We start from the raw sequence: 27,962 nt of genomic DNA on the forward strand, positions 1-27,962 counted from the left end.
TTGTGACCCTGCCCATTTCAACACCTGGCACACTTGACCCAATCACTTCCCATCCTGCCCACTGGGCTGGGATGGCTTGAGGGCAAGGATGGAGCCAGAGCCCACCCATCGCTGCTGAAATGAGCCCAACAGTGGACTAGTTCCAAGCCTATGAGAACTTGAATATGTTTCCATCAGAATGCTTTTATTGAAGCTGTATGCAGGTGTTTACTTTTGTTTGTTTATGTGGAAAAGGCAATATGTATTTACACGGCACAAAATTTCAAAGGTATGCGGGGAGAAGCCTGCCTCCCACCTCTGTCCCCCAGGTCCTGGAGTCCCCAGCAGCACTGTCAGCCTTTTCCTTCCAGCCTTGCCCACGGTCCTGTGCGCACTCCTTTCGCAGGAGATCGCTGGTTCTTCTCGGGCTTCTGGCTCCTTCCTCGTGGCCGCCGGGCTTCCCCGCGCCGGGACGCACTGCGCACCGGGCCGCCGCGGCGCGCGCCTGCGCCCCCTGGCGGCCGTGCCCCGCGCCGCAGCGGCCGCGCGCCCCGCCCCGCCCCGCCCCGCCCCGGCCGCCGCGGGCCCAGCCGAGGGAGGGGTCGCGGAGGCGGCCGCGGCGTCAGCGGCGGCCCGAGCGGTGGGAGCCACGGCGCCGGAGCAACATGGCGGCGCGAGTGCTGCACGCCCGCGGAGCGGCCTCCGCCGGCGGCCTCCTACAGCGGGCGGCCCCCTGCAGCCTCCTGCCCGGGCTCCGGTGAGCAGCGCCGCCCTTTCGGGGAGGGGCCGCCGCGGGGCGGAGGGCGCGGGGTCCCCGGCGCGGGTCTCCACCCCGGCCCGGCCACGCTCCCGCGGGGCAGTGCGGCCGGGGCGGCGGGGCCGGAGGCCGAGGTCAGCGGGGTCGGGGTGGGCGGGCGCCTCGTTGGGGTCCGGGCGCCTTCCCCTCGGGCTCAAGGTCACGGCGGGGACGGCGCTCGGCGCCAAGGCCACGTACGCCCGCTGTGCGAGCCCGGCAGCGGGACCTTAACCCGGCGCGACCCGGAGCGGCGGCCGGACGGTGGGCGCGCGGCCGAGGCTGCAGGCCCTGCAGGCGGCCTGCCGGGGCCGCCGGGCGCGCTGGGAGCGGCTCGCCCGCGCGGAGCCGCGATGCCTGCAGCCGCAGCTACCACTTACCCCTCGGCCGGGAGCGCTGCGCCCCCGTGGGAGGGGCGGGCAGGAGGCCTCAGCCCTGGGAACCGTGTGACTTGCATTTAAGGTCGTGCATCAGAAAGTATTTACCGTGATCCGCACTAGGTAGGCGTCGGGTTCATGTCTTAACTTTTTGTCTAACCTCGTTGGATTCAGTTCGGTTTTCTGAATCCATCACTTAGACATAATTCATGTCCCATTTTTTCACATTAAAAAAAAAAAAAAGCCTGCACTAACTTACACTAAAGTAGGTTTACTTTCTCGTTTTCTTTGCATTGCATAATTTAAATGGCATGTTTTCATTTGTTCGCTTTTAATTAAATAAGGAGCCTCTAGAAAATACAGTTGGCACCTACAAATGAAGACGCGAAGAAACTACCTGTTTGTTAAACTCTTGCTTTATGTGACTTATTCCATTAAATCCCAGTAGCAATCTTAAGAAGTAAGTAAGTAATAGGCTCTGCATTTTAGAGATGAGATCGGACCTCAAAGCGTGTGAGACACACCTAGAAAAGGCATTTTCCAGCCTGAACCCAAGTTTGTCTGGCTTCAGGCCCAGCACCCTTCCTAGGACTGATGCTCAACTTGTATTTCCAAATTTGATGTTTCCAAGTTAACAAATCAGCCTCCTTTTATATTTTTTGAAAATATGTTTTTATTAATTTTTTTTAGAGCAAGAGGAAGGGAGAGGGATAGAAACATCAATGATGAGAGAGAGTCATCTACCGGCTGCTTCCTGCATGCCCCCCACTGGGGATCAGGCTCACAACCCAGACATGTACCACGACCTCCGGGTTCATATGTGGAAGCTCAACCACTGAGCCACGCCAGCCGGGCAACCTCCTTTTATTTTTGTTCTGTTATTGAGCATCTACTTCGTGTCTTACTTTTTTCACACAGGTGATACGAGCCCATGAAATTCATATCTTCTTTCAGCTGAGGCGGAAGATATTTACTCGACATGTTTACCCACAGCGCCCAAGGTCACAAAGCCAGGAAACTGGAGAACTGGACCTGGGTCTGCCCAGTACCCTGACTTCCTGCTGGGGCCACATGCTCTGGAGCCTGGAGTCCTTATCTCTGTCCAACCTGTTGGCTTTCTGATTGCTCTCTCAGGTCCCCTGTCCTCTTTGACTACTCCCTGGGCTCTCCTCTGCCTTAACTGTACATGTTCTTTAGGACTCAGTCCCAGTTAATGATCTGATTCCATCAAATATTGAATGTATATGATGTCTTTGAAGCCCTAGGGAACTGAGCATAATAGCCTTGGTCACTAACCTCAGGAGGCCGTAGACTTACAGATCTGCTGTGAGAGAAAACCGGGGAGCCTACCACACGAGGTCATGGAAGGCCTCTTCAAGAAGATGGTGTTAAGCCTGGCCAGTGTGGATCGGAGGTTGAGCATCACCCTATGAACTAGGAGGTCACAGCTCCATCTCCAGTGAGGGGCATGCAGGAATGATTTTGTTTCATCATTAATGTTTCTATCTCTCCCTCCCTCTCCCTTCCTCTCTGAAATCAATAAAAGTATACGTATTTTAAAAAGATGATGTTAAGCTGAGATCTAAAGAGTCAGTGTGCATGAAAGTCCTGAGCGGGAAGGAGTCAGGCATGCTGGGAAACCCCAGTGAAGTCTAGGAGGCTGGAGCACAGGAGTGAAGGGAAGACTGGCTAGAGGGCAGGTGACAAGGAGCAGGGGCCAGGTCATTCCAGGCCCTGCAAACCGTCTTAGAGAGCTCGGGTTTTATTCTGGAAGCTGTGGGAAACATTTGAAGGTATAAATTCTAGTGTGTCATGATCTGATCCTCAGTTTTTTTTGTGTGTGTGTGTGTGTGTTTTTTAAAATATATTTTATTGATTTTTTACAGAGAGGAAGGAAGAGAGATAGAGAGTTAGAAACATCGATGAGAGAGAAACATCGACCAGCTGCCTCCTGCACATCTCCTACTGGGGATGTGCCCGCAACCCCAGGTACATGCCCTTGACCGGAATCGAACCTGGGACCTTTCAGTCCGCAGGCGGACGCTCTATCCACTGAGCCACACCGGTTTCGGCTGATCCTCAGTTTTTAAAGGATGAGTCTGACTATGGAAAGGGTACAGAATCAAGGGCAACGGCCAACTGAGTGGACGCGTGTGCCATTTACTGAGTTATTTGTTCCATTGGTATGTAAGTGCCCACCATATGCTGGGTGCTATTATTGTAAACAGCGAATAAGGCACACAAGGTCCCCGCCATCTTGCTAGTAAGTCAGAAAGGGAGGAACAGGTGTGGGGTGGGGAGCAGTTTAAGATGGCTGGAATTCAGATGGGAAGGCCAAGTAGGCAAGCAGTTGGCCTAAACCAGCGGTTCTCAACCTGTGGGTTGCGACCATCGGAAAACACATATAGCATATCAGATATTTACATTACGATTCATAACAGCAAAATTACAGTTATGAAGTAGCAACGAAAATAATTTTATGGTTGGGGGTCACCACAACATGAGGAACTGTATTAAAGGGTCGCGGCATTAGGAAGGTTGAGAACCACTGGCCTAAACCTATATGACTCTAACCTATCTGACTCCTTAAAGGAGATGTCTGGGCTACAGGAAACACTGGGGAGTTGTCGGCATATAGGAATACTAAATGTTGATAGATACACGGGTTTCAGTATACTGCTTTGTATTTGGTTGAAAATTTTCGTAACAGTTTTTAAGTCATACGAATGAATGCTATTACTTTGAGAGATTATGGATAGAGAAAGGGCTGAGAAACAGCCTGGGATTTGTCAACATTTACAGGCCGGATAGAGGAAGAAGAGGCGGGCACGGGAGACAAAGGGAGCAGCCAGTGAGGTCATTGTTATGTGACAGTGCCCAGAGAGGTCATTTCGAGGAAGAGTGGCCACCTGTGCCAGGTGCTGCTAAAAGGTTAAGGTGAAGAAGAAAACTGGACTTGCCAACAGGGGTACTGGGGCTGACCTTGCAGGAGCGGCTTCGAGGGGAAGGAGAAAGTCTTCCCGGAACGCTTACCGGCCAGCACTTCTGACTTAGCTCTGCTCAGGGCCAGGCCCAGAGTTCCAGCTACTTAGTGGACATGCACTCGTGCCCCACGGGTGCCTGAGATGCTTATGGACCCAGAACTAAACTCCGCTTCCTCCTGCAGAGACTGCTTGCTTCTCCTGGGTTCTCTCTCCCCAGTAATGGAACATCTTCCAGAAACCAGAAGGCCTTCCCCAAGCCCATCCCCTCCTGCTCCTCCCTTCTACCTCCAACACATCTTCACTCTGCCTTCAGAATGGCCACTCCCCTAGCTCAACTCGGCAACACACTCCCTGCCTTATTGCTGTAGTCCATCTGCCATGTCACTGCTCAGGCTGCTTTTTACATCTAAGATTTTTTTTTTTAAACTTGCTAGCATTGCACCATGTACCAGGTAGAATCCAGCTGATGGGCAAGCACGGTGCCCAGGAGCCTAACCACCCTGCCCCCCTTGCCCTCCCGTTATCTCAGTCGCCATTCTATTCTGCCTTACTTAACTCTTTGCTATTCCAGAAATATGCCATACAGTTTCATGACTCTGTGCCCCTGGACATGTTGTTCCCTTTGACTGGAATTATCGCCTGCCTTGTCCACCTGTTTTTCTTGTCCTCCAAGACAGGGCCAGAATGTCTCCACTGAAGTCCCTTTCGCTCCTCACAGGCCTTGAGCTCCCACAGTGTGTATGTGTGAGTCTGCAGTATCCGTGATCACTCTGGCTGTTTACTGATCGTTTTTTCCCATGAGACTGAGCAGGCCAAGCATCTGGTTCACCTTTATATCCACAGAGCCCTGGCACATAATGCTTACTCTATTTAAAGTCTAGTGCTCCCATTCCAAGCACTACCCAGGCCCGCCCTTGCTTAGCTTGCAAGATCAGGTGCGTTCAGGGTGCTATGACTGTAAGGCAAAATGTGCTGCCCCCACCCCACCCTCTGTGAAGTGCTGTACAGCATATGTATGTGATCTTGTAAAGACCACTGATTGAAATGTTTGTCACTGTCATTGAAGAACCTCAGCCCCGCCTGCATCTTATCACCCTGACAGCTGTTGGCACAGCTGCTTCTACCCCTTCAATGATTCAGCTTGGACAGCTAGGTGACCTGGGCACATTAGGCCGCTTTGGTCACCTGACACTCTAAAGATTTCCGAGTTTCACAGTCAGTTGAAGATAATGCTGGGCCAGACTGTTTTGCAGTTGCTGCCAAAGTTCACAAGCACACGCCACTCAGGTTCTTGTGTGTCCTGTGACATTGACTTTTTCCTAGACTTACCTTTATTTTACAAAACATTTCCATATCTCTGACCTCATTTTACTCATTCTAAAGTATATACCTTTGGTCCTCACCAATGTGGCTCTTTGGTTGAGTGTCAACCTATGAACCAGGAGGTCACAGTTTGATTCCCGGTCAGTGTGATTCTCTCTCATCGTTGATATTTCTATCTCTCCCTCTCCCTTCCTCTCTGAAGTCAATAAAAATATATTAAAAAGTAAAATAAAGTATCTACCTTTGGTATTACTAAAATCTGGGGCAGATGCTCAGTGGGGGAGATTTGCGTTTGGGAGGTATCCCTTACTAGTAAAAATATTTTGAACTTTATAGATCTAGGTTCATACTTTTATTTTGTCACTTCTTAGCTTAGGTCATTTAACCTGTGTGAGCCAATCTTTTAAATTCAATAATAGCTACCTTGCTAGATTGTTCTGAGGACTAAATGAGTTGACAAACTACCTCATCCAGTGCCTAGCGGCCAGTATATACGTGCCCTATCTAATAAAAGACAAAAAGGGTAATTAACTGTACCTCCGCTACGCTTCCCATTGGCTAATCAGGGCAATATGCAAATTAACTGCCAACCAAGATGGCGGCCAGCAGCCACACAGCTGAAGTGAACATGAGGCTTGTTTGCTCCAGTGATGGAGGAAGCCAAGGTTCCCCACCTCCCGCGGCCCAGCTCTGAGCTCCGAAAGCAACAATGTTTCAATTATAGAAGCTAAACAAATCCTAGATACCTGCTTTCAGCCAGCTGAGGCCTCAGAGCTGGGAGGCCAGTGATGGCAACAGAGTTTCAATTTATAGAAGGTAAATAAATCCCAGAATAAAAAAAAGAAAAGAAAAAAAGTAGAGGCTGGGAGCTTCAGTCACCCGCCAGCCTGAAAACGGCCCTCAACCCCTCACCCAGACTGGCCAGGCACCCCAGTGGGGGCTCCCACCCTAAAAGGGGTGCAGGCATCCTGAAAACAGCCATCAGCCCCTCATCCAGGCTGGCCAGGTACCCCAGTGGGGACCCCCACCCTGAAGGGGGTGTGACCAGCTCCAAACAGCCATCAGCCCCTCACCCAGGTTGGCCAGGCACCCAAACGGGACCCCCACCCTGATCCAGGACACCCTTCAGGGCAAACCAGCCGGCCCCCACCTGTGCACCAGGCCTCTATCCTATATAGTAAAAGGGTAATATGCAAACTGACCCTAACAGCAGAAGGACTGGGAATGACTGGTCACTATGACACACACTGACCACCAGGGGGCAGACGCTCAATGCAGGAGCTGCCCTGTGGTGGTCAGTCGCTCCCACATGGGGAAGCTCTGCTCAGCCACAAGCCAGGCTGATGGCTGCCAGTACAGCAGTGGTGGTGGGAGCCTCTCCTGCCTCCTCAGCAGCGCTAAGGATGTCTGACTGCAGCTTAGGTCTGCTCCCCGCTGGCAAGTGGACATCCCCCAAGGGCTGCTGGGCTGCCAGAGGGATATCTGATTGCCATCTTAGGCCCAATCCCCCGGGGAGCAGGCCTAAGCCAGCAGGTGGTCATCCCCCAAAGGGTCCCAGACTGCGAGAGGGCACAGGCCGGGCTGAGGGACCCCTCCCCCCAGTGCATAAATTTTTGTGCACCGGGCCTCTAGTTAGCTTACAATACCCATAAGTTCTAAAGAGGAGGGAAAAAATTACTTTGGGAAATTTCCTAATGCTGATACTTTTAGAAACTTTCATTGAACTCCTTTCTTAATTGTTCATAATTGTTATTCATAGGTTCTTACAATTTATTTACAAGACAAAAAAATAAACAATTTCTGTTTAGTGAACTTAAAATCTAAAATAAAAGACAAGAATTATACAAAGTCCCATTAACAAACCTTAAAACGTTCTACTTTGTAACTCACTAATTTTATATACTTGCCATTTTGCTTCCTGATATTATGCAAACACTCCAAAATGTGGTGTGTTTAAGAGGCTAAACAAATTGACAAAACATTTTTATTTTTATTGAAATAAATTTAAGCATGACTCATTTGGCGAATTGCCTTCTTCAGAATGAGTTTATTTATATAATCAACCAGTGAATTGAAAACAGAAACAAATACCATATGTTTTAGGTTTTGCTAAAGGGCTAATTGTTGTTATATATAATTTATCTTTTTATTTTAAAAGTTTGTTTTAACACTTTCTTAATTCTCTGGAATTTTACATATGGTAAAAGCAAGATAGAAGAATTGTAAATATCTTTTCACAAATGTCATTTAAGATTACATATTGTTCTCCTTTGCACTTGTAAGAAAAATTGCATAATTGGTGTTAACTTATTTTGCTTGTTTACTATCACCTTGCAGCTTTTTAATCTTTGAAGGATTTGAAAAAGTACTTTTATATTTCTTGATCATTATAGAAAACGTTGATAATCTTATATTTATATATTTTAGTTTCTGTATTTGTAAGCTTACATCATTCAAAGGTCTTTTTATCTGGTTTCTAGCTATTTGTGATAATATCCTATGAATTCGTTTTAAATTAAAAGAATCTCTTATGGGGAGAAAATTGCTTGTAATGTTTGTTCATTAAAGCAGCAACTCAATTTTTTTCTAGCATCGTCACTTACTAGCAGTTCACTTTGTGTATTTATGATACTGTTCAGTGCCTGCTTTTTCCACATAATTTCTCTCAGAGATATGTGCATGTAGATCTGGCTCATTCTTTTTAATGATTTCATTTTGTTCTGATTTGGGATATTCCCTAATTCATTTGGCCAGTCCCTGTTAATGAATATCCAAATTGCCCGTATCAGGAGCAAACTGGAAATAAGGCAATAATGAACGTTTTTGTGCATTCATCTTGATATACTTACCTAAATATAGCTGCCTGTAGGACATAACTACAAGTGCTATTATTGGGCCAAAAGGCCTACACAGTTTTAATTTTTTTTTTAAATATATTTTTTTATTGACTTCAGAGTGGAAGGGAAAGGGAGAGAGAGTTAGAAACATCAATGAGAGAGAATCATTGATCAGCTGCCTCCTGCATGCCCCCCACTGGGGATCGAGCTCACAACCCAGGCGAGTGCCCTTGACCACAATCGAACCCAGGACCCTCTAGTCTGTTCTATCCACTGAGTCAAACTAGACAGGGCCACAGTTTTAATTTTGATAAGATAATGTCACACTGCCCTCTAGGGACATTACAACGATTTGTAATTCCACTTGGAAGAGTATGGAAGTAGGCACTTAAAAAGAAACTCGGAGACACAAACAACAAAATGAACGGTGGTTACCAGAGGGGCAGTGGGTGGGAGGGAGGATGAAGAAACCAGACTTTGGGGTGATGAGCAAACAATAGAGTACACAAATGTCAAATTATAGTCTTGTACACCTGCAAATTATATAATGTTACTAGAGGGCCCGGTGCATGACATTCGTGCACTGGGGGGGGGGGTGTCCCTCAGACTGGCCTGTGCCCTCTTGCAGTCCGGCACCCCTCGGGGGATGTCCGCCTGCCGGCTTAAGCCCGGGTTGCGAGTTCAATCCCCAGTGTGGGGTGTGCAGGAGGGAGCCGATCAATTATTCTCTCTCATCATTGATGTTTCTATCTCTCTCTCCCCTCTACCTTCCTCTCTGAAATCAATAAAAGTATATATTTTTTAAAAATTGCTTTACAGCCTGACTGGCATGGCTCAGTGGTAGAACATTAACCTATGAACCAGGCGGTCCCAGTTGGATTCCCACCCACGGCACATACCCCGGTTATAGGCTCAACCCCCAGTTTGCGGTGTGCAGGAGGCAGCCAATCAATGAGTCTCTCTCATCATTGATATTTTTCTCTTTCTCCCTCTCTGAAAGCAATAAAAAACGTTTTTTTAAAAAATTGCTTTACAGGAGGGAAAACATCATAGTGGAAATTGCAAAGATAAGCATGAGACCTCTGTTAGGAGAGCCACAAGTTACTGCCTTACACTTTATTCCTGCTGTTTAGAACTACATGATGGAAAAGCGGGCATTTTGTGGTATCCCAGGCTCTAGAGCAGTGCTTAGAATAGGTGCTCAAGGCATGCTTGCTGAATGGATCGGTGAATTTATGGAAACAGTGTGTCATGTGACACTACCTAGAGACACTGAAATCTTGGTACCTCCGGTGAAACTCAAATTTTTGTATTTATTATTCCATAGGGGGTTGGCGTCTTCCAGTCAGAGACCTCGAGAAGACAGCTGGTTAAAATCCTTATTTGTCCGGAAAGTTGATCCAAGAAAAGATGCTCACTCTAATCTCCTAGCCAAAAGGGAAACAAGCAGTCTATACAAAATACAGTGTGAGTGATAGGTCTGCTATCTTCACAGTTGACTTTTCTCCCTTTGTTCATAAGTTCATCGTGGAATTTTCTTTTGTTTCAGTTCACAATGTTAAACCGGAATGCCTAGAAGCATACAACAAAATTTGGTGTGTATACCAAACTATCGTTTACTTGGGGAAAATAATGATTTTAACATTTGTTAGTTCAATCAGCACTTGAGAGCAGAGTGAGATCTTTGTTCCATTTTCTTAAAGCTGAACGCTCAGAGGCTTCTTAAATTGAGCTCTGCGTGGGATTACCAAGGGCATTTTGTAAGCACTCAGACAGTAAATCATCACATAAGCTACAAACCTTAGAATGTTACTAGACTCAGGGTTGGAAGGAACCTTACAAGGTTGTCTAGTCCATCACCTCATCCAGTGCTTGAGTCCTTTCCACACACCTTCCTGCCTGCCTGTGCCTAGATACATTCATACATTCCGTCTCTGGGCAGCTCTGAGTGTTAGGAGTTAGAACTTGTGTCCCTGCGACTTCCATTGTTTCCCATTTTACTTCTCAGTAAAACTGTCCCGTTTGCATGTAGCTGCCATTTCTTCCCACATCTTGCATTCGCCAGGATTCAAGTCCCTTCAGCAGGTTCTCATGATTTGTGACCCATATGTACTTACAGAACTTGTAAACTTTTAGACTAAAGAGAAAAGTAAGTGTATCAGTTCTTAATTAAATTAATAGAAATAGTATTTTAATGAGCAAATATAATTTAAAAGCTTTTTTTTTTTTTAACCTTTAAAATCTGCTACTTTCATAAGGAAAGAATGATTCTGTCACCAGAATCAGCAAAATTTTCAGAAAACCTGTTGTTTTATTTTTGGATGTGGTTTGTGAAATAACATTAGTAAAGAATTTCTTACTGCAGCACAATTTTCTTTGTTAAAAAATGCCCTTAAAAAAGGCAGACACTTATTTTCTAAATCTTTTCTCATAAAATGAAATTATTTCTCTATGCTGATGTTTCCTTGAGTTATCTTCCCTGTCCTGTTTTTATTCATCTCCTGTCTCAGATTTCTGTCTGTTCATAATTCCATTTGGATGTCTTGCTCTTCCTTCAAACTCAACACATAGAATCACCTGGCGCTTTCAACATCGCTGTGTGTGTCAATCACCATGGTTTTATTTAACCCTTTCCTTAGTTGTTTGTGATTAGTTAGTTACTAGAGGCTGTGTTCTCCATTTGACACGTATTTTAGTTCTCTGCTTTTTCCTTCTCCATCTCTCTTTCCCAGCCTGTTGAGCCCCATTTCCAGCTACCTCCTTTCTGACTCCTTCCTGGACTTGGAGCTGTATCTGTACTTCCACCTCAACCTGTAATCCATTGTGCAAAACTTTGTCAACTGATCTGCTTGAGTTCTGTTTTCTCCTTCCTCTTGTTCTTTTTCTCCTTTCTCTGAAACTTCAGCAGCTCCTTGTTTTCAGTACTTAGAGACTTAACCCCTGCCTGGTTTGTTGGGGCCCCAACAATGAGGTTCTTAACCAGCCTATCTAGTTCTGGGTGTAGGTGTTACCTACCTTACAACCTCCAGGTGAGGCCAGGGCTTCCAAAAGCAGGTTGGGGGCTTCCCACAAAGAGGGTTGGCTGCAGGTCCATGGATGACTTTGTATTGGTGAAAACCTATGCCCCACTGGCAGTCCCCTTCCTGGACCCACCTGGGTCATTTGTACAGGCTTCCTCCTACACTGGCTCCAGTTCAGGGTTATTTACTTCCTGCTCATGCCATACGACCAAAAGGAAGCCCCTTTCATTTCCCTAACAATCCCAGCCCCGATTCCCATTAATCTCTTGGTTCTGAACATAAGTCTATATGAGTCAGTACAGTGACCACACCATGTGTATTTTTAGAAGGGTGGCATTTACTTTTATGGGTGTTTAGTTAGACATAGACCATTCTAACCTTTTCTCTGTTGACTGTTAGTATACACCAGTGATGGTGAACCTTTTTGAGCTCGGCGTGTCAGCATTTTGAAAAACCCTAACTTAACTCTGGTGCCGTGTCACATATAGAAATGTTTTGATATTTGCAACCATAGTAAAACAAAGACTTATATTTTTGATATTTATTTTATATATTTAAATGCCATTTAACAAAGAAAAATTTTAAAAAATGAGTTCACGTGTCACCTCTGACACACATGTCATAGGTTCGCCATCACTGGTATACACCCTATCCTGGTGCCCCAGCTCTAGTGGTGACTATTAGTTTACTATCACTCTGTCAGCAAATAATTTGAACTGGTTCCAATTCTGATCCTTGATGTCTTTTTGTATCCATTGTTGAACCTGTATTATACTTTTTATCATAATTTTTCTATTCAAAAAAAGAAAGGCTTAGCTTTTCTCTTGGCATGGCATAGTTATGTCTCCTTTGCCTTTCCCTGTAAATTAGAATCTGCACTATAGGAAGGTTTCTATAGAACCAAGCTCTGATACCTCTGTTCAGGTAATACGTTGCCATGACCTGGCGTGGCTTTGCCTCTGCTCTCTGCAGTCAATGCTAATGGAATGGGTAGTGTGTGTGGTGTGGGATTACGTGATACGCTCAGATCCCCTCAGTTGGTTGCATTGAATAGAACCTAATCATTGCTTTCTGTTGTATTTTTCATTTAGATTCTACTGTCACGAAATGTCCTTTGGAACTATTGAAGTTGTGTTGTGTTCTAGCTGTCTTCATCCTTACTTACGGCCGACTTTTCTCTGCCCCGTTACCGCTGCCTGATTGTGCTGTCTCCCCTGACTTAAACATTACTTTCTTCCCTTTCTTATTTTTCCCATGTTCTTTTCCTACTATTTCCATTTCCCTTATTCTTCCTATCTTTGAATCAGCAAAACTTGGCTTTTATAAACATCACCATTCTTAAGTACTTCTTTCTGAAATGGCAAATGGCACCCATAGTTCCTAGAATCTTGGAACCTTTAGCTCTTTATCATTTTTATCACTATACTCAAGTTGGGGGTATCAGAAACCTAAGCTTCTGATAAGTGGGGTATCAGAGTAGAACAGAATTCAGCGAAAAGGTTAATTTTGCATGTTGTTTTATCATAAATATATTCTGAGGTCAATTATCAGAACATGGAGTAGGTGACCTTTTTCCTGTTACTGATCATGTGTTGTCCACCTGGTATAATTTTGTTGGTTGTTTAATTAGTGTTGCTATCTCTTCTCTTTAAGTCAAGAGGTGTTGCCAAAGATTCACGAAGATAAACATTACCCTTGTACTTTGGTGGGGACTTGGAACACGTGGTATGGCGAGCAGGATCAAGCTGGTAGGAAGCAGACGTCTTTGGCATAAACACTTGTTCCTTCAGCCGTTATATAATATTTAATTTCATGCTTGTTTTTATCATCAAAGCTTTCCAAGTCTCAGTCTGGTTTTATGGTTAAAGTCATTTCTCCAGTAATTCATTGCAAAAACTTTTTTATTGTTTTAATATTTGAATGTGTTATTATAACTTTATATTGTAACTCATAGGCAACATATGGCACATTGTACTTTTGTACTGTGTTAATATTATACACATCTGGAATATTTTCAAGGTAAGAGTATCATGAAACTCTAAATGGATGTTATCTTCTAAAATATATTCCAGTCCACCTCTGGAGGTATGAAGGAGGCTATCCCGCCCTCACGGAGGTCATGAATAAACTCAGAGAAAATCAGGTAATGATTCTGAAAAATGTTTACATTTTTACACTAATGATATAGTGATGTTAGTACAGAATTAAAGGTTTTTTGTAGTAAAAATTTTATTATTTGGACTCTCTGAAGATGTATGCAAACATAAAGTAACCAGTTATAATATTATTAAAATACAGTTTGTTTTTTTAAATTCTCACCTGAGGACATCTTTTAAAAATATATTTTTATTAATTTCAGAGAGGAAGGGAAAGGGAGGGAGAGATAGAATTATCAGTGATGAGAGAGAATCATTGATCAGCTGCCTCCTGCACGCCCTACACTGGGGATCGAGCCCACAATCTGGGCATGTGCCCTGACTGGGAATCAAACTGTGACCTCTTGATTCATAGGTCGACGTTCCACCACTGAGCAACGCTGGCCAAACCTGAGGACATTTTTCATTGATTTTTAGAGAGAGAGAGAGAGAGAGAGAGAGAGAGAGAGAGAGAGAAACATTGATGTGAGAGAGAAACATTGATAGGTTTCCTCCCATATATGCCCCAACCAGGGCTGGGGATTGATTCCACAACCTAGATATGTGTCCTGACCAGGAATCAAACCTGGGACCTTTTAAAAGTGTATAGAATGACGTTCCTAACAGCTGAGCCACACCAGCCAGGGCTAAAATAGCAGTTCTCATTCTAAAAGTCAGTTGTACTTAGAAACTGAAAAGCTGGTACTTTGAAACCGGTAAGTCAACACTCTAGACACAATCAGCCTTTGGTTAACTAACACCTGCTTCAGGAACATCTAGCCACATATTCTTTACCTTGGGCTGACTTTGCTATCCTCTCCCTCCCTAACAGGTGCATGTTAGTGGAGAGGATTTTAACAGACAGACATTATTAGGAAAGAAACCCATTTGAAAAAATAATTTTTTTTATTGATTTTAGAGTGAGAGGAAGGGAGGGGGAGGGTTAGAAACATCAATTGGCTGCCTCCTACACACCCCCTACTGAGGATTGAGCCTGAAATCCGGGCATGTGCCCTTACTAGGAATCAAACCAGCAACCTCTTGGTGCATGGGACAATGCTCAACCACTGAACCACACCAGCTAGGCAGGAAAGAAAACCTTTTGTATAGCTTCCCAGTCCAAATATAAATGGCTTTTGGATTCTTTGATTTTGTTTTGTTTTGTTTTGTTTTGTTTGAATTTTTATGAGTTTATCTGAGCCAAACTTGCCCGGAAGCAAGATCTCAGATACTCCCAATTCTTTGATGGCTTGTAGTCTTCATGTCACTGTTGTTATTACACTGTCACCCCCTGTTAGGAGAACCTAAAAAGTGGGAAATTGCATTTGTTTATATTGTCAGTTAAATAATTAGGGTGGCCATGTAGCTTGTCATCTAAATCTGGACACTTCAGAGTGAAAGGGAATGGTAATAGTCGTTGGGCTGATTTGATAAGATGTAAACTGGGCCCTAGCCAGTTTAGCTCAGTGGATAGAGCGTTGGCCTGCAGACCAAAGGGTCCTGGGTTCGATTCCAGCCAAGGGCATGTACCTTGGTTGCGGACTCCTCTCTGGCCTGGGCCCTGGTCAGGGGCGTGCAGGAGACGCAACCAATGGATATGTTCCTCTCACATCGATGCTTCTCTCTGTCTTTCCCTCTCTCTTCCGTTCTCTCTAAAAGATCAATGGAAAAATATCCTCGGGTGAGTATTAACCAAAAAATAAAAATAAAAAAAGATGTAAACTGGGACTGTCTCAGGACATTGGGACCCTATTTGTAATAGTATTGTATTATAGGAGGAATGCAGCTGTTACTAAAGCGGGCTTCTGTATAAATACTAGATGATTTCATGAGCACATTTTTTCACTCAAAGGAATTTTTGCATTTCCGGAAGGCAAGAAGCAACATGCTTCTTTCCAGGAAGAACCAGCTGCTATTGGAATTCAGTTTCTGGAATGAGCCTGTTCCACGGCCAGGACCTAATATATATGAACTCAGATCTTACCAACTTCGAGTAAGTACTGAAATATGAGTTAACTGTTCCTCATGAGTACCCTTAATGCTGATAAAAACGTTGAGTGTACATTCTGTGATTTGTTTGGCATTATATTTTGGCTCGTTGTCACCCCTATCTAGTCCTCTTTTCTTTTTTTTTCTTTTTTTTTCTTTTTTTAGTCTTCGTAGTTTCTCATTCCTTCTCTTCTGCTAAGCTCTGTTGTCTTTCCTAATCTTATACATAATATTTATTATTTGACATTATGTAGCATTTCTATTTTTAAGAGGAAAGACCTAAAATGCAGCACTAGGTACATTATTTAGCATCTAATGTAATTGAGCTAAAGCAACTAATAAATGTGTGACTATTGAATAAATTGATTCATTAATTTATTAGATTAAAGATTATAAGATTAAAAGGGAATAAATAATATTTTGTAAGACTTTCTAGATGTTCGTCCACTAAATGACTACTAGCAAGAAAGCCCAGATAGCACCATTGTTCAACACTCACCATTATACTGGAAATTCAACGTGATGTCCTTATTAAGTTTACTTAAATAGAATTTTTTTAAAGCTTTCAAAATAAAGTCTGAATGAATACCTACCAACAGTTTAATAATTAAGTACATCTGGAGGATGGGCCTAGACATGGTTTTGATAGCAACCATAACTGAATGACTTATGGTAGGTTTATAGTTGTAGGTGAAACAGTTTATTCTTGTGTTGTTATGTGTTAATTACTGTATTATTTCCCATACAAACAACTGTAAACCTACTTTTGCCCCACCCAGTATGTTGTCTTCTTATATGAAGCCATAGACTGTTTTATTTCCACTAGAGGATAAGTATGAACACAGTGAATAATATTTTGTTGCTTTTTTTATTATTATTATTATTGATTTTTTACAGAGAGGAAGGGAGAGGGATAGAGAGTTAAAAACATCGATGAGAGAGAAACATCGATCAGCTGCCTCCTGCACACTCCCCACTGGGGATGTGCCTGCAACCAAGGTACATGCCCTTGACCAGAATCGAACCTGGGACCTTTGAGTCCGCAGGCTGACGCTCTATCCGCTGAACCAAACCGGTCAGGGCTATTTTGTTGCATTTTTTAATTTGTTACATCTCACATGATTAAAAATCAATTTTTAAGTTAGTTTTCTCATTTGTTATATTACACTTTTATTCTACATTTCTTCATTAGAGGACTAATAAACCAAAATTCAAATCTCTTTTCAGCCAGGAACTATGATTGAATGGGGCAATTACTGGTGAGTATATTACCAAATGGTGAGTTTGTAAGTCTTAGTAATAGATTATATTAGGCCATCATGTTAAGTCTAGGGATAAATTCTGGGGATAATGCTGTGATTTGATACTAGACTAATGTGTTGTTTGACATTTTTATTATGAAATTTTTCAAACATATACAAAACTAGGGAGAATAATCCATGGATTCCCCTCTTTCCATACCCATTACTTAGCTTCAATAATTATCAACACATGGCCAGTCTTGATTGGAGAGGGGCGTGCAAGGGATCTTTTTGCGCAATTGTATTGTATTGATGGCTGCACAAGCCTGTAAATTTACTTTAAAAACATGGATTGTACACTTACGTGAATTTTATGGTATGTAAAATATACCTTGATAAAGCTACCAATGACATGCCTCACTAAAGAGAGTTTATACACGAATCCAAGGCTGACTCAAAGTGAGGAAACTGATTCATGTAACACATACAATGAGGCTGGAATTAGGTGCCCAAAACCTGCTCTGGCCTCTGCACCCCCAAACATGCTTCCATGCCGTTGTTAGAGCATTTATCACACCCCAGCAGTGCCTTCAGTTTCCAGTTCTACAGCTGCTTGCAAGGTGTGGCACATCCTGAGTGGTAAGTGTTGAATGGATGGCAAAAGACTAGTGGTCACCTAAGAAAAGAAAGTCTGTGGCAGTTGCCATATTGTAGACAAGCTCTGTGCCTTAGTGGAAAGATTACAGTATATTCATGCAGTGGGATTCTGTACAGTGGTTAAAGTAAACCTGATCTGTACCTGTTAGCAGAGCCATCTTGGAAACACCACATTGAGGAGAGAGTTAAAAATATGTACAACATGATGTCTTTTATGTAAATTTTAAAAAGATTTAACAAAAAAGTTATATAAACAAGATATTTAACAAGAGCTATATAAAAAGATATAACTATTGTTCATAGATACATACATATAAAGTAGAAATATAAAACCATGGACAACAAGACTCATATTCAAGAGCGAGAACTACTTCCAAAGAGTAGTGACTGATGGGGGAGGAAGACGGGGTTGGCGATGAGGAGGATTAAAAGAGAGCTACAATGCAAAAAGAGCTGAAGCAAATACAATAAAACGTAGTGTTCATGTTTTTAAAATCTAGGTGACTAGAATGGTTGAAATCCTATCTAATAAAACCCTAATATGCAAAGTGACCAAACGGCAAATGACCAGTCACTATGACACACACTGACCACCAGGGGGCAGACACTCAATGCAGGAGCTGCCCCCTGGTGGTCAGTGCGCTCCCATAGGGGAAGCACCACTTAGCCAGAAGTCAGGCTCACAGCTGGCAAGCACAGTGGCGGTGGCAGGAGCCTCTCCTGCCTCTGCGTCAGCGCTAAGCCATCAGTCAGACATCCCCCGAGGGCTCCCGGACTGCAAGAGGGCGCAGGCCGGGCTGAGAGATCCCCCCGACCCTCCTCCAGTGCACAAATTTCATGCACCGGTCCTCTAGTATTTCATAATTGAAAAATTTTAAATCATCTTAGTTCATATTCAGAAGTCATTTGATAAAATTTGACACATTTTATTAGAGATGCTAATTCCTAATTTTAAAAAAGCACTAAAATTAGGAATAAAGAACATTTTATTTAAATCAGGGTTTGGCACAAACTTGTCTGTAAAGGACCAGATAATAAATACGATAGGCTTTGTGGACCTTGCTGTGTTGGTCACTGCTCCTTAGCTCTGCTGTCTAATGCGAAAGCAACCTCGGGCAGTGTGTAAGTGGATAATGTGACTGTGTTCCAACAAACTACTTTCATGTGTCATGAAATAAATGTTTTTATTTGTGTGTTTTTTTCAAGCACTTAAAAATGTGAACACCATTCCTAGTTCCTGGGCCATAAAAACAAGCTGCATAGGGTGGGATTTAGCTCAAGGTCTGTAGTTTGCTGGGCCTGATTTAAATGATAAAACTATCTCTCCATTTTAACAGCTACTTTAAACTTAATGGTGAAACACAAGAAGCATGCTCATTACCATTAAAACAAAATACTACCAACTTTCACCATTATGATCTATAGTAATAAAAGGGTAATATGCTAATTAGACTGGCTCTCATTCTGGACGAAGCTGGGACTGGAGGGAAGCCCGGATCCCGGGTGCCTGCCGGCGGCCGGAGCAAAGCCCAGGTGCCTGCCAGCTGCTGGAGCGAAGTCTGGGTCCCAAGTGTCAGAGGGAAGCTGGTGCCGGCCCCTGGGGGAAGGAAGGCCTACTCTTGCACAAATTTCGTGCGTCAGGCCTCTAGTTGTATAATAAAAGCATAATATGCTAATTAGACCAGACAGCCAAACAACCTTCCAGACAAAGCTGGGGCTGCGAGGGCCGAGGCCCTTGCACGAATTTTGCGCATCAGGCCTCTAGTAATTGTATGTTGTATTTGGAAATCCTGACTATTGTAATAAGAGAAAAGACAAGCCAAATATCTATATATATAAAAGCCTAAGCCAGGGGTCCTCAAACTACGGCCCGTGGGCCATATGCAAATACAAATATTGTATTTGTTCCCGTTTTGTTTTTTTACTTCAAAATAAGATAAGTGCAGTGTGCATAGGAATTTGTTCATAGTTTTTTTTAAAACTATAGTCCGGCCCTCCAACGGTCTGAGGGACAGTGAACTGGCCCCCTGTTTAAAAAGTTTGAGGACCCCTGGCCTAAGCAACCATTTGACCAGTAGCTATGACACGCACTGACCACCAGGGGGAAGACACTCAATGCACAGGCATGGAAACATGGAACAGACTGATGAATCTCAGAGGGAAGGAAGCAGGAGGAGGGCAGGAAGAGATTAACCAAAGATCTTATATGCATATTAGAGGCCCGATGCATGGATTCGTGCACCAATGGGGTCCCTTGGCTTGGCCTGCGGGGACCGGGCCAAAACCAGCAGTCTGACATCCCCCGAGGGGTCCTGGATTTCTAGAGGTTGCAGGCCAGGCTGAGGGACCCCACCAGTGCATGAATTTGTGCACTGGGCCTCTAGTATAATAATATAAAGCCTCAATAATTAAGAGGTATGCAAGAGTAGATTATTGGCCATTGGTCAGCTATTGACCCTTGGTTCATCTTTATCCTTAAAGGAGAACCTGTGACTTTTATTTATTTTCAACATATATGCTCTTCTTCTGTTACAAAATTTCTTGCATTGGACTAGATAATTTTTAAGAACTGTTCTAGCTCCAAAAAATGGTTCTGTGATCTTCATTTCTAATGAGTCTTTTCTTTTTAGGTCATCAAAGGTTAAAGAATGCAAAGTTAGAAATTCCTTTATTTTGAAAACTAAGAAATATATATTTGATTATACATATGGGGGAGGTAAAAACATTTTCCTCCCACCCTTTTAAATCCTGGCTGGACTAATAATCAAATTAACATAAGACAGATTGATAGGAGAAAATGACCAAATTTATTATGTATGTTCCATAAGAATATGAGACCCTAGGACATACCTGGCAGTTAAGGCTCTATGCCATCTTGAGCCAAGGAGAAGGGAGTGTTGTGGTTTGGGACTTCAAAGGCAGCAAGGCAATTCACATGGAGATGAAAAAGCAAACATTTGCTGGAAAAAAAAAAAAAAGTTTGCTGGGCCATCTTTAACAGTGAGACACAGAGAGGACTTTGACCAAACAGGCCTTGCTCCCCGTCTATGGCACCTGGTCCGTCTTACACAGTAGTTATCTTTGCTAATAGCTCCCTTCCTGTAGCATGTCCTCTATCTAAATTCTCTTAGGCAGTTAGGGGAAGTCTTTCATTTCCTAAAAATAACCAGTTTAAAGTAATGTCTCAGAAGTATTTTGGGGTGGCAACTCACTTTCCCTCATATACTATTCCAGGCACCGTTTTATTAAGGGTTTTTTTGAGGGGGGAGAGGAGCTTGTATATGTAATAATTTAGTTGTCCATAGAGTCGGATTGTTCTGGGGTTGTTGGCTTTTGTTTTTGTTTTTGTTTTTTTGTCTGTTACTAATTAAAACTTGCCCACCATGGAATCCATGAGGAAGAACTGAGATTATTCTTCAGTTATTTTGAAAACTACTTATAAAACCAGTTCAGCGTTCAATTTATATTTTGGCACATAGGTAACTATTTTAAGATGGTGATCTCCTCTTCACTACATGCTTCTGATTTTGACCAGGCTAAGGCAAGTATGTCTTCTTTGCCCACTGTAACTGAGCTGGAAAAATTCAGAATGAAATGAATAATCCTGAATATTTATCACTGGCAGTGAAGGAGCATTTTTTCCTTCTGAGTTAGAATGCACGTTAATGTGATTTGCTTAATCTCAATAATTTACCAATCAGATTTGTAATTTTTGTGAAGACATTGATCAATTAATTCTAAATGCAAAAGTTAAAGAATTTAATATCATTTGGGGGTAACCCATGGGGGCAATAGCAAGAGATCCCTCCTTCACCAGAAAAGAACCTGAAAACATGGGGCACGTGGATGAGAGCGGAGGATTTCGACGTGATCTTAAGGAGTCTGGCTTCCTCCCTCCCACCACAGGTTGCCCTTGCTCTAACCCCTACCCCTGACCCTTTGGTGATGTTCTAATTCAGTTGCTGTGAAGTTTGCCTCCAGGAAGGGAATTCACGAATCAATTCAACTGAAAATCATCCCTAGAGGGTTATGTCTCACTGTACAAATTAGTAGATTGGCATGCTTGCTCATATGCCTCCAGCTCTTCACAGTGAATTAGAATAAACCCATCTTCCCAAGTCCTGCCAACTCTGGGACCACGATGGAAAGCCTAGGTAGTGTTGATATAAATTTTTTCAGCTTTGATTCTAGAAAACTGCTTTTGGAAAAATATATACATTTCAAAATATTTTTAGGATTTCAAATGCATCACTAAATATAAAGTACCTGGAGCAGATACGAAAGAAGGTGTTTGAAGAGCTGATACCTTTTGCAATAGGAAGTCTTAAGGAAAGTTAAAGACAGATGCCAATTGTCAACCAATTTAATCACAATTTCATGTTATACGAATAGAGACAACGTACGTCCATACTTTCCTCCACACATAATACACAGTGAATGCCATTTGATACTCATTTTCCTAATGGTTTGCTCTGGTAAGAAGAAACACCCAGCAGAAGCTTCAGTTTTGATCCTGACACTGTGTGGCCAAGAAGTCCCACCCTCATGGTCCTGTGTGCTTCCCGAGAGGTTGCAAATCGCCTTTATAGTTCAGAGAGCTCCCGTGATTCTCCGAGTCACTGTCTCCGCTGCCGTGAAGGCGTGCTTGCTTCATCTCAACCCGTTCTCCCTGTGGCATCTCAGGTGTCTTCATACCCAGGTTTCCCTCACTTTCAGCGAGTTTTGCAAGAAGCCATTCTTAAGTTCACTGGTCCTATCCTCTGCCACCTTTCTTGACTTTATGTGAAGAATCAGCATGCCCTAATCGGTTTGGCTCAGTGGATAGAGCGTTGGCCTATGGACTGAAGGGTCCCAGGTTTGATTCCGGTCAAGGGCATGTACCTTGGTTGCGGACACATCCCCAGTAGGGGGTGTGCAGGAGGCAGCTGATCAATGTTTCTCTCATCGATGTTTCTAACTATCCCTCTCTTCCTCTCTGTAAAAAATCAATAACATATATTTTTTAAAAAAAAAGAATCAGCAGTGCAACCACATACCCTCATGTTTTTATTTTAATAGTCATTAATGTTTACCCACAAAAATGGCTAGTATAGCTATAGAAAGGTACATTTACATGTTACATATATTAAAATAACTTTCGATTGCATCTGATAATTTTTTTAAAAAATTAGTCTTATTCTGAAAAACTTGTTCCGAGTATGGAGGAAATTTACTGATTCTTGTGACCGTCCTAATTCAATGTCTGAACCTTGTTTTTTTTTCCTTGCAGGGCTCGTGCGATTCGCTTCAGACAGGACGGTGATGAAGCTGTTGGAGGATTCTTCTCTCAGATTGGGCAGTTATACATGGTGCATCATCTTTGGGGTATTTATTGTTTTATTCCTTCATTTTTGTGTTACTGGGACTTCACAGTTTATTACTAAATAAAATGTACTAGGCAGTAAAGGGTATCTCAAGTCAGTCATCTGAAACTGTAGCAAATGCAAATGTCACAATGGAAGCTAAGTTCTGGGCTGTCTGGAATGACAGGTCAGCAGCAAAAGTGTCCTTAGACTTCTGGTAAACTGATCACCCAGGAGGGGATAATGGTGAAAGGAATCAGAGAGGTGAAGTCAGCAACCATGGCAGAAGCAAGATGGTAAAGCTACTGAGTGCTTCTCGGCATGGCCCCTACAATCCTTTCTGGACCCTGCACCCTCTCCATTGCTGCCTCAGAGACAGCTCCCTGCACGTGAACTCACTGCCCGCCGGGGTCTTGTTCTCACTGGCCTCTTCCTTCTTCGGCATCTTTCAAGCCTGACTCAGTGTTCCCCCTCCCCCGAAGTGCATGTCAGTAGTCACAGCTGTGGCTATCTGTGTCTATCTCCCTGCTGGAACAGGAACATTCTGGGCACATTTGTAAATGGTTATTAAAGTTTAAAGAAATGAAAAGCCTAACTTATTTCCAGACCATATCAATGAACTAAGGGTGAGTTTGACCTGTTTGGTCCCACCAGGTACCACACCCCGTCTGCCTGCTGTGTTGGCTTGTCTGGGTGACAGAGGTACGGTGACCTAGTTAATGAGGGGTAAAGAAAACATGAATGACATGCCCCAAGGCAGTGAGTGTGTGATCATAACACAGGGCGAAAACTAATAAAAGATGGAATCGTAGCTAAACTTAGGATCTAGATGGGATTGGCAGGTAACCGTGGGAAGGAAAGACTAGAACAGTGATGGAGACATGAGAAATTAGAAAAAGGGCTCAGAAGACTACAAAGTGCTGACTGGCTGAATGGTAGAATATGGGGCCTAAGACTGATGGTTAAGCTGAGGTAGAAAAGTAGTTTTTACATTGTGTTCCTGGAGCACCCTGCAAACCAGGGTCTGGAGAGGAGACCCCCACCCTCCCCCAACCAGTCACGGCTTCGACCAGGTGCTCATCTCAGCTGTACACGCGGGGCGTCCCGGGCATTTAGGAGACCGAAAACCCTGCACCCAGTGACAGATGCCACAAATAACCCGCATCTCCACGGAACCTCGGGGACAGCAGTGTCCTGGGGCTTTTCGCTAGCTGAGATTTGACCTCATCAGTGTAAGCGTTTTCAAATGTTGTAGGTTTTGAGACAGAACTTTAAGAAATGTGTTGTGTTCCTGCCTTTTACGATTATTTAAATCTAACCTTCATTGATTTGAGGTAGGGGTGGAGTCATTTTTATGTTTTAAATAGTGTATGGTCTGTCCAGAGGACATAAACTGAAAAGTCAGGCCTCTCTACTCTCGTCCTCTGAGCTTGGAGAGGCCTCCGGGAGTGGCTCCTGCACATCCTCCTAGACCAGGGGTGGGCAAACTTTTTGACTCGAGGGCCACAATGGGTTCTTAAACTGGACCGGAGGGCCGGAACAAAAGCATGGATGGAGTGTTTGTGTGAACTAATATAAATTCAAAGTAAACATCATTACATAAAAGGGTACGGTCTTTTTTTTTTTTTAGTTTTATTCATTTCAAATGGGCCGGATCCGACCCGCGGGCTGTAGTTTGCCCACGGCTGTCCTAGACATACTCCATACATGAGCCGCACAGGGATGTACTTGATAGGTCAGGGTCACCATGTGCTTTGACTCCCAAACGGAGGTCACGCCATGTGCACACACCATTCACTTCCATGCCCACAGCATGTCTGAATGGGGACGCCCAGGTGAAGGAGTCAGGAGTTAGACACAGGCAGGCACTAGAGTATGAGTGGCAAAGCTCTGACAGGCTGTGGCAGACACAGGACAGTGCCTTTAACTCTGTCCCATGGGGAGGATGCGAAGCTTCAGGGAGCAACAGCAGGGTGAGAAGTCCACCAGGATCCGCCTCACGCAGACAGAGGCCAGGAACAACGTGGATTTCAGTGTCCAAAAGAGGCCAGACTCTATACCTGTGTCTTCTTAGGCAATGCCCTTCTCCTCCTTCATCCCCAGTCAGTGTCCCAAATATTCACTCCCCGCTTCCTAGTTTATACAGAAGAGTATTGAGATATGCAGAGATGAATTCTCAGTTACCTGTCTTTAAAACTCACCCTCACTGTGCCCAAAGTTGGTACTAAATTCCCAAAGTAGTCTCCGTGAAAACTGGATGAACAGCTGGGTCAATACTTAGTGGTGTACGAGTGGAATGTAGGGCATTCTGTTTGGTTTACATCTTGTTTTTTCTGTGTGGTTATTTCAGCTTATAAGGACCTTCAGACAAGGGAAGATATACGGAATGCAGCATGGCATAAACATGGCTGGGAAGAATTGGTGTATTATACAGGTACTATTTTATTCTTCTCACATTATTGTTTTATTATCATTCACCTCGAAGCTAATATGTACTTTTTTAAAATCGTATATTGTTCTAGATGGTGAATTATAAGGTTGGGGTGGCAAGGGAGTCAAATTTTTCTTTAATAGTTACATCACTTTTTTTCAATAAAGAAGAATATTCATTCTTTAACGTATGTAGTTGTCTGGTACAGTTTTCAGACCCTTGTATGTTGTAAATTTTACATCATTAGTTTTTTTTGCACATTTCTACATTCTCTGAAAATTTATTTAAAAAATTTTCTAAGCTTTTCCTTTCTCAACAAAATTGTGCATTCACAAAATCATTACAATTTAATACAGCAATTAAAAAGTAATTTTGAAATTTAACTTGATATTTAGACTTTTGTGTGTGTGTTTGTATTTACATGTATACCTATGATGCATGTATAACCACATACATATGTACTATGAAAGCATGGCTGCTTGATCTTTATAAGAAAAATAGGGCTAAATACAACCCGGCCTACCAATATAGGTGATAAGTACCAGCCATGTTGCATGTAACTACATTTATGCCCATGAACTGCCAAGAAATCAAGGAGTAATTTGTTCTAGAAAATAGGTCATATAATTGTGTCTTTTGCTGCTTATTCTTACACTTTCATCAATTTTCAGAGGTGTGTTCTACTCTGCAGTGAGTTTTATAAGTACAGTGTAGGAATACAGTTAGGTGCAACATTATTTGCTTTTATATAAATTTATTTTAGTTCAAAGAACCTTTTGAGAAAACACTATTTTCCTACAAATTACACACATCTCTAAACAGAATCTGTTATAATTTTAATAACATTTTATAGGATGCTAGCTGATCTGTCATTATCTTGGATTTTCCAATATTTTATTCTGTGATTTCAAGCAGCACAACCCTGAACATTGTCAGAAACCTGTTTGTTGATGTATATTGACCGTTATCTGTTCAGAAAAGAACAAGCACAGTAACCTTGACCCTGTGTTCAGTTCCACTTATCCAGGAAATGGAATCCAGAATCATGATCCCACAGAAGACCTCTCCCCTCCAGTAGAGCTGCAGAGTTTAGATGTGCCTACATAAATTCATGTGACAAGTATTTGTCATAAAGTAATTTTAACTGTATATCAAGTGAAAAACACTGAAGTGTAAACTGCTGTATATAGCTTATGAGAGATCCCTTTTCTTTAAAATTTATGTAAGTCTACGAAAAGGAAACTTACAGTTTGATTGTAACAGTGCTCTGTAGTCCTCTTTGAAACACCCCTGTGTTTGTTGAATAAACCTGGTAATACTGAACCATCCTTCCCACCCTCCGGGAAAAGAGGGCCCAAATTAAAAATTTGAATCCTCTCTAAATAAGAATCTAACCATGAAAAAAATATTAATCATTTCTTTTAAAAAGCAAATCTGTCTTATAGTTACAGATTTTTAGACAAATTTCTTGTATCAGGAAGAAATACAAATTTTGTCATGTTTCTCTGGCAGTTTTTTTGAGTCTCAGACTAGGAACAAATTATGAGTAAACCCAATCTGACTGTTTTCGTTCACTCCCATTTTCAATCAGTCGGCATAGTGAATGTCATCACTAAGCTGGTCACGCTGCCAGGGTACATTGAGGCTGATTCAGTCCTCGCACAGCGTGAGGTGATGTCTCTATATGAGAGGGGAAATGGCTTGAACCTGTATATCATGTGATTTTGAAATGGACACCTTGAATAGTACTAATTTTTATTTGTAATATTTTTCTATAACAAAATGAGAAGCACTTGAGAAAGGTTTTATTTTATAAACAATCATTCATGACCTCAGACATTGTCCATTCATATTCTAGTAAGGTCACAGCAGATACTTCCACAATCATGCATGAGGAGTGGTGTGTGCTGAGATTTCAGTTGGCATAAAGCTGCATACTTGTCTAGCTCTGTTTGATTTCGTTTTTTAATATAGTGTGCCAGTTTTGTGAATGTAATCATGTAAAAGTCCTCTTGAAATGAAAAATTGTCTGATCCCCAAATTGAGTAATTTATGTGTAAAATAAAGTGTGAATAAATCTCATATCAAATTTCAAACTTTTACATGTGAATGATTTTCTCCAAGAACATATAAAAGTCAATAAAATTCTCTGACTTTTCACATATGACATGCTTGCGATCTTTTTTATGAACTTGTGCTGAAAATGACCCTGTCGCTCTTGAAAAATAGCTTGTCCCAGTTCAGTGGGCGAATGTGAGTCTACAGAGTAAAATACAGTCAAACCTGGGTTCTCAGACACCTCCCATTTCGAACTTGATTCTCGACCAAGTTGATCACAGAGAAAATGTCTTGCTTGTTAAACAGACCTTTCCTACGGGTACATCATCATGACAAAAGGCATCTCTCCGTTTACTGCTAAACCTCCCTTTGTTAAAATCTCAAGAAATTGTGATGTGAATATTTTTGTGGGCGTTTTTGCTCTTGTTGCTGGCTAAATGGATGATTAGCACAATTTAAAGCATAAAGAGGCCATCATCGAGTGCTAATGTTGCTAAGGGTGTGAAAGAAAGCGATCACAGGCAATTGAAGAGGTAGAAAAACTGTTGAAAAGCAGTTTGCTGGTGAAGCTAATTTATCAAAGTATCACTTTATTTTAGCATTTCCTACCCACTTTGTGAAATCCTTTTATTAAACCCTTGAATAGAATAAATTATATTCTTTTGTACCACTATTAATTTTCGGGCAATATTAAAAACTTCTGATCTCATTTCCCATTCATTTAGTATAAGTCTGGCGAATATTACTTACATAAGCCAACTCATTTTTAATGGTCATTCATGTGATACCACCCTAC

At 42.7% G+C, this 27,962-nt stretch overlaps 1 protein-coding gene across 3 annotated transcripts; it reads left to right on the forward strand.

Moving 5' to 3' along the window:
• The first annotated feature begins 548 nt into the window (after positions 1-548).
• Positions 549-27,272, forward strand: NIPSNAP2 (nipsnap homolog 2). Of its 3 annotated transcripts, none has more exons than XM_059693338.1 (10): positions 552-736; positions 9,621-9,760; positions 9,843-9,888; positions 12,967-13,061; positions 13,386-13,456; positions 15,301-15,441; positions 16,665-16,696; positions 22,605-22,699; positions 25,028-25,111; positions 26,024-26,049. In XM_059693338.1, the coding sequence occupies exons 1-10, from the start codon at positions 645-647 to the stop codon at positions 26,032-26,034; spliced, it is 807 nt and encodes a 268-aa protein (XP_059549321.1). In that variant the 5' UTR covers positions 552-644; the 3' UTR covers positions 26,035-26,049. The 3 variants fall into 3 exon arrangements, with proteins under 3 accessions (XP_059549322.1, XP_059549321.1, XP_059549320.1); XM_059693337.1 differs by lacking the exon at positions 26,024-26,049 and adding an exon at positions 26,122-27,272 and having other exon boundaries at positions 554-736; XM_059693339.1 differs by lacking the exons at positions 9,843-9,888; positions 13,386-13,456; positions 26,024-26,049 and adding an exon at positions 26,122-27,272 and having other exon boundaries at positions 549-736.
• The last annotated feature ends 690 nt before the right edge of the window (positions 27,273-27,962 follow it).

Source organism: Myotis daubentonii, chromosome 4 (assembly GCF_963259705.1).
Source record: "Myotis daubentonii chromosome 4, mMyoDau2.1, whole genome shotgun sequence".
Lineage (NCBI taxonomy): Eukaryota > Metazoa > Chordata > Mammalia > Chiroptera > Vespertilionidae > Myotis > Myotis daubentonii.

Excerpts from the sequence above, each read along its gene's own strand:
- NIPSNAP2 (XM_059693337.1), top strand. The coding sequence starts at position 645 with ATGGCGGCGCGAGTGCTGCACGCCCGCGGAGCGGCCTCCGCCGGCGGC. Across the intron at positions 13,062-13,385 it reads TGGCGAGCAGGATCAAGCTG|TCCACCTCTGGAGGTATGAA; the intron begins GTAGGAAGCAGA and ends AATATATTCCAG. Across the intron at positions 25,112-26,121 it reads AGAATTGGTGTATTATACAG|TTCCACTTATCCAGGAAATG; the intron begins GTACTATTTTAT and ends CCCTGTGTTCAG.